The following is a 7,283-nucleotide window of genomic DNA, read 5'->3' as shown; positions in this document are numbered from 1 at the left end:
ATGGGAGATGGAAATCCACAAAATGAATACATGCCATATGAAATAGTCTATTTACTATATGTTATCTAGAATTGACATACAGAATAATACGAAATGCTCAGAGACCAGGTTGATAATTGGCAAAAACCAATGATTGTACAATAATGTACTTTGTAAATACTGTTGAATAATAAAGATGACATTCTGCCTTTAAAAAAAACCTTAAACAACCTTATTTCACTTGGACTTTGACAGTTTACAAATGATTACCTAAGTGAAACTGGGATGTTTTTTGCAAGACAAATATTTAATCTATAACCTGTTTTCCCAATTTCATTAATAGCTACTTTTAGCTATTCTAAACTTTTGACAACCATGTGCCACTGTGAAAACAGACTGTCTCAAGCTAGGTTTCCACCCAATTGGCAACAGATTTTCATAACAAAATATTTTTTTAAACAAATACAATGTGCATTTTACCCAGATGTTTCCATCAAATTGACATGCGTGATGACGTAGTACACAAAAACAACTTGACTGTTAAATTCCCATGTACTAAATAAAGACTAAAAGTTGAATGGGTTTCCATCGAATGATTAACTTCACTGATGACTGTCACAAAACATTTTCAGCTATATTGTGTTCTGGCGCGTGTGCTCTAAACAACAGCTTGCAGATACAGTGCAAGTAGGATAGCCTATACTACATGAAATTTGCATTTGTCAAAAGGCAGCCAAGCATCAACCATCATGTCTTTCCTGGGTCAGTGGGAGTACCACACAACATATTGTGAGACTGCAAGTTTACTTCGATATAATGCTTTTGTCGATATTAATGTATAAAAGCATTTCCATCCACATCTCGTACAATCAATTTTACCGACACAAAATGAGCCCTCCTTGTCTAGCATATTTTGTTTTGTCGACATTTGGAAAGTTTACAGACAAATCAGCTGTTCCCATCAGGCCTGTCATTAAAACCAATTCTCCAACATGTACTTTAAATCACATGAAAAGGTTTGATGGAAACCTGGTTATAGGAGCACATTTTTGTCAAGAAAGAATACTGGTCAGTAAAAACAAAGCAAGATAGCCTGTTCCACATTTTATTTATTCAGATAAAGATGAGAATTGACTCTAAGAAAGCAGACTGGCCGCTATATGTAGATGAGTGTCTTACTCTATGTGGGATGTAATGGTTGTGTTGATATTGTGAATGTGTGACACTGCTTCTTACTTGGGTTGTGGTATGGGTTGGGTCTCCAATCTGCTGCTTCACAATAAATTGTACAGCAATGGCTTCAGAGGCTTATGTTCAAAGCAGTGGAGTTTAGGGGCATGAAAGCAAATTATGACATACCTTACAAACCATAGAACAAACATAACAAATATGTTGAGATTCTAAGAGAGAATAGAAGACGGTCTAAGCTTAATTTCAACTTCTTGGCAGTCAAACAAGTGACATGAACAGTCTTCCATTTTGAAGTATCTAATAGGAAACCAGGCACAGAAACATTGGAGAAAACAACTACTTTAAGAGGAATATTTTGCAAGCAGGGTTGATAGTGTGATAAGACATTTTCGAAAAAACGTTCAGTTACTTTAGGTTTTAAAGAAAGATAGTCAATCTTGCAAAATACATGGAACATTTAAGCACATACAATTTTCATTGTATTGAGTTCAAGCAGCGCTTGATCTTGAACAGTGAGTTATACCATTAGGACAATAATCCACTTTGTTCAAAAAGAGTTCTGCCTTTCATAAAGCCTAATACAATTCTGGTGGAATGTCTTATAATGGGGAAATCTAACATGGCGAAGTAAGGGGTCCCTTAATCAAACCTTGAAATTGTGAACGTGATTATAGAGCAAAACGCCCAGATGCCAGTGTCACAATACAACCTGCCTCCTTTCTGTATGAGCACACAGCAGAATTGCACTGTTAGTTAAATACAGGATTGTACTGTCTGAATTTTAAAAGCAATAGTGATGTGGGGAAGAAAATATAACACTTAGCATCACAGTATTGGTGAAAATTAACTGCCAGTTTAATAACCATACGTTAAATCTGCAATACCATGACAAATCACAAAAAAATGACCGTAACAAAATATGCACAACCAGCTAGGTGGAACAAAGGAATTAAGGACGATTAGAATTAACAACCCCCGCCCCCAACACAGTCAGTCATTCACACACCCAATTTAGCGCACACACACACAAAAAAAACAACTAAATAACAGCAACATGGACTCGCTACTCAATACAACCACATTATTTTCACAAACAAAATGACAACCTGGACATTACCCTGTCGCCTCAGTGACCTGAGAGGGATAAACTAGTTGGTCAGGAACAATTCCGGCTGCTTGTCATACAGAGGGGGGAGGGGTTGATGGAGTGGAGGTGGATGTTTATAAGCCGTTTGTGTTTAAGAGTGTAGGTAGATTAACAGTGCAATTCCATTAGTTTTCCCCTTCTCCGGTCTCTCCCTCATCTCCCTGGTTTTCCGATGTCCACAGCTGCAAAAAAAAAGAACGTTTGTTACATTATACTCCCCAAACTGAATTTGGTATCTTCTACACCACGCCATAGAAATGAACAAAACATATGCATGTAACTGGAAGCATCAATGGGTTGACTTGAAGAAATTACAATAAGAGGAATTGGTGTCAAGCCATTTAATAATTATACAAAAAAAAAGAAGAAAGAAAAGACTTACAGTCAGGTTGTCCCTTAGTAGTTGCATGATCAAAGTACTGTCTTTGTAGGAATCCTCATTTAAGGTGTCGAGTTCAGCGATGGCTTCATCAAATGCCTGTAAAGAAGAAATTACACTAAGAATAGAATGCTAAATTGCCACCAGTTATTCCAGTACACAGCTATACAAATGCATTAAGTTATTGTCACACCAGTCATTTGTTAAAATAGTGGTATGCTGAAATAACTGCAGGATGGGCACAATTTTAGATCCAATTTCATGTTTGCAAACTGAGCCAAAGTGCCTTCTTACAAATGCAGAAACTGGCAAGATAAGACATGTCACAATGGCTCTGCATTCTTTGAGTGAAGCACTTTTTTATTGTCTTGGGGGTGAAAGCTGAGGCGGCATGATTTGGCACTTGAAGTCGCTCTCTCACCGTCTTGGCCAAGGTGCAGGCCTTCTCAGGGTTGTTGAGGATTTCATAGTAAAAGACAGAGAAGTTGAGGGCCAGGCCGAGCCTGATGGGGTGTGTTGGCTGCATCTCCTTCTTGCTGATGTCGAAAGCATCCTGGTATGCCTGCTGGGAATTATCCACTGTGGCTTTAAAGGCAACAAGGGAGAGGATGAATTTGAGCACTTGGTGTGTAGCAGTACAATTCATCACATCTTTAGGGAATATTTTAACATATTCCTCTATCCAGACATCTGATCCATTAGCTGTCATTATGTGATTTGGTGTATTTCATACAACTAAATAAACTCTGTCTTGTTTACTTACTCTTTTTTGCATCCCCAGCTGCTACCTCAGACAGGTATCTATAATAATCGCCTTTCATTTTCAGGTAGAACACCTTGCTCTCAGCTGCAGTTGCATTGGCAATCAGGTACTTGTCAAGAAGTCCCTGAAAGAGAAAACAAAAATCATTGAAATCAGCATACCTACCTAGAGAGAAATTTAAAAGTTATATTTCAGAGGGTGGACCACAACAGTTCTTACCAGCACATCGTTGCAGATGTCCTGCAGCTCGGTTTCAATCTTCTCCCGGTACTCCTTGGCCATGGCTTGCTTCTTCTCATTGCCCTCTGTCTTTTGCTCAATGCTGGAGATGACCCGCCAGGATGAGCGGCGTGCCCCCACAACGTTCTTGTAGGCCACTGACAGCAGGTTGCGCTCCTCATTGGAGAGCTCCCCACCCTGCTCCGTCACAGACTTCATGGCCCCAGCCATATCGTCATAGCGCTCAGCCTGCTCAGCGAGCTTGGCCTTTTGTACCAGGTCGTTCTTGTCCATTTTTCAGTCTGTGAGAAAAAAAAGAGAGCAGAATGTTAGGAGTGTATCGAAATAGTCTGGTGGGCCTTTTTCTCATATCTGTGCAGATAAAGGAAAGGACTATTGATATTAGATATACCTATAGCACCATACATATGACTAGTCAATTACAGAATTTATTCAAACTGCTGAGATGTGACACAGGGCAGTAGGTTAATCTAACTGATTAATGTTCATGTTCCTTCTCTTGGTTTTTAGATAGATTAGGCCAGTCGTATGAATTAATGTCTAGGGGACTCTGATATTGCCTACTTTCGTATTACCAGGACTAAGGCCATTTGAAATATAGATAAATAAGTGATTTCAGTGATTTGCGCCATGATTATGCAATTTTCTATGAATTTGAATGATTGCAATTGAATGTTAGCTAAAACAGGTAGCTATGTAGAACTACACTTAGCCTTAATATTTTACTGGTGCATGGCCGCCATTGTAAGAGTTCCATACAACTAGGCATGGTGGTGTGTTCATGTCCTGAATGTGTTCTTGCACGCAAGCTTGTACTAGATAGTAGTGGCAGTAATGCGTAGTGGGGCCGTAGGGCGGCACCACTCACTACATAACTTGTAAGACTACATGCATAAAATTGCTAACCAGGGATGTATATTAATGGGTCAATAATTTCATCAATTTAGCAAGCTACCTTTACATATCGTTGAGTTATCTAGAAGCTAGTTAACTTTACTACTGCTATCCAATTCTGACAGAACAATCAATCGACATTAATAACCTTTCGATGTGTCTTCACCCGCCCCTAGCTAGCTACCCCATTTGAAATCAATAAATATAGTAGCTCATTTCAATAAATAAATATATAGGACGGTTAATGTCGATTGGTGTATGTATATATTAACTACCTAACCTCTTTAGTGGGGCATATGTTGTGTATATTGTTTTGCCATCTAGCGTTAACGTGTTGGTTATTACTAGCTAACGTTAGCCAATTTAATGCGATATTAAAACAACGATGGTTGAATGGCGGGGCATTTGCTAGCTAGTTAACGTTGCGGTAAGAGGCTTGATGTAACTAACTTTAACTCGCAAACGGTAACGTTGGTTACTATCCTTGTCAAACGATATAATTTAAAGTAGTTGACTAGCTGGCTTAGACATATGTGTTGTTATTGAATCAAAACAATTATCCGGCTAACGTTGCGGGTCAGCCGCAAAGGCCTGTGTTCTGCCTGTTAGACGCTAGCTATAGATGCTAGTCGTCAGCTAGCTGCAGCACACCACCTCAGAATAGTGGAGGTCGGTCAAATGGCTTGGAGTAGCTAGCTGTAAAATACGATGTCTGCGGTTATCGACTTTTCGCATGTCCATTTCAGTAGGAATAGGTCAATGGTTATTTTCCACTACAATTTAGTTCATGTTACCCGCTTTAATCAGTTATAGCTGATAAGTTAGCTAACCATTTTCAATTCGCGTACATGGCCTAGCTAGCTAGTTTGGCAGGAGCTCAGTTAGCTTACTAGCCACCTAGAAAACAAGTCCTTGTTCAGCACACTTCACCGAGGAGCGTTGTATAATTAAAGTTAGCGAGCTAGCATGATGGCTAACGAATATAATTACACCGAAACGGATATACTGTGTAATATTGAACACACGAAATAAAAACATAAGACAAAAATGAACTTTTCTCGGGTCCCGAGTATGCAAACTCACAATTTGTACGGCTCTAATTCCTGCTTTTTCTCTGGACAATGCAGCCTCCGTCCTCCGTCTCTCTCCTCGAATCGTTCAGGGCAGTACCACTTCCGCTACATTGACACTTCTGTTTCCTTTAGCTAGCTAACGTTAGCTTCATGTCAACAAAATACTTCACGCTATAACAGACATAATATCGATTGGGTTTAATCATTTATATTCAGCTACCTCAACCCCTTATTTAAAAAAGGACAATGCAGTGTGTTTTGGCTAGTAAGAGGAACAGCTATACACATACAGTATCTTCAAATTAGCACTGATTGCAATGCATGTTGGATGGCACCTGAACATATGAAGCAATTATATTTCCCTATTACTAATATAGTTGGAGGACAAATCTCATCACAGCGTTGAAATATTGTTGAAGATAGCGTGAAAAACAAATGCACTTGGGCAGTGTTTTAAGATATGCAAAGTTCAGGTGTGTACTTGCACTATAGATGGGCTTTGCTTTCAAAATCCTATCTACTGAAATACTTTTTCTCTACTCAATGCAACGTGCAGTTGACGATCAGGACATTTTACAGTGAGTATGTTGAGCCAGAATGAGCCAACATGACTCAAAGCTAAATAGACATGCTTTGGAATGAAGATGAGCAGAGAGAGTAGTGTTCGGTATCTTACAATGACTTCCTTTCAAACAATACAGTTGACTCATACATATGTACATTGCATTAATGCAGTGCTGTTCATCAGTTTTTTTTGTTTTGTGCATGCATTCACATGCCCCAAGTCATTGCATGTATCAGGGGTCCATAATGCCCAACTTCTATTCATATACATTATGAAGAAAGTAATGAATCACCCTTCCCCTTCCTTACCTCCAAAAAACACACATCTAGTCATTGAAAATATATTGGATTTATTAAACAATAAGTGGGTCGTTCCACGAAATGGGTTCCTTTTCCGTCTCTTTGATATTTCAAGTAGAAATCGTGCACCAATATTGCATTTTAAAACCTTGTTATATGAAGTACTCTTTAATTTAGACAACACGGAGAATTCAATAAATCTCATTTTTAATATGAATAAAGACTTGCTGAAGTGCCAAAATTCAGCATTTTGATATGTCGCTCCATCAACTCTGTGTCACTTCTTAACCCCAAAATGTCTCCAAGTGTCACACCTACTCCCTCTCCAATGCTTGACGTCAGCGGTGTATTAACCACCGGTCTTGGCACCATCATTAAGCACACCGGCTCCCCATCGTTATTTAGCCCTCAGTACCTCAGTCAGTATTGGTTTTGTACTTTATTTTAAGGTCAACCCTGTTACGTGAACTGAATGCTTACTTTAATATGGTGAAATGGTTCCTTTTTAAATGATTTTTTTTAAAGAAACATTGGTCATCTAATAGTGAAATGCTTGTAAGCTTTTTGCTACACCTGCAATAACATTTGCTAAATGTATGTATGTGACCAATACAATTTGATTTTTAATCATAGTAAAATCATGGGAGCTGGTTCTACTATATTTGGCCATTTTCTGGTGTTTTGTGGAAGAACACTGAGCAGGTCAAGCATAACATGTCAACCCTGTTACCCATAGATAGGCTAGAACTGTTT

The 7,283-nt window shown here is 38.8% G+C and overlaps 1 protein-coding gene across 1 annotated transcript; it reads right to left on the bottom strand.

Annotated features, from left to right (window-relative positions):
• Positions 1-2,003: 2,003 nt before the first annotated feature.
• LOC112215721 (14-3-3 protein beta/alpha-2) lies at positions 2,004-5,833 on the bottom strand. The gene is made up of 6 exons (XM_024375044.2): positions 5,677-5,833; positions 3,679-3,980; positions 3,460-3,583; positions 3,118-3,281; positions 2,700-2,795; positions 2,004-2,499 (listed from the first exon to the last, which is right to left on the bottom strand). Exons 2-6 carry the CDS (start codon positions 3,970-3,972, stop codon positions 2,443-2,445), a joined length of 735 nt encoding a protein of 244 aa, XP_024230812.1. The 5' UTR covers positions 3,973-3,980; positions 5,677-5,833; the 3' UTR covers positions 2,004-2,442.
• Positions 5,834-7,283: the final 1,450 nt, after the last annotated feature.

Source organism: Oncorhynchus tshawytscha, linkage group LG16 (genome assembly GCF_018296145.1).
Source record: "Oncorhynchus tshawytscha isolate Ot180627B linkage group LG16, Otsh_v2.0, whole genome shotgun sequence".
Lineage (NCBI taxonomy): Eukaryota > Metazoa > Chordata > Actinopteri > Salmoniformes > Salmonidae > Oncorhynchus > Oncorhynchus tshawytscha.
The sequence above is the reverse complement of the archived record's forward strand: the minus strand, read 5'-3'. Positions and strand labels throughout refer to the sequence as shown.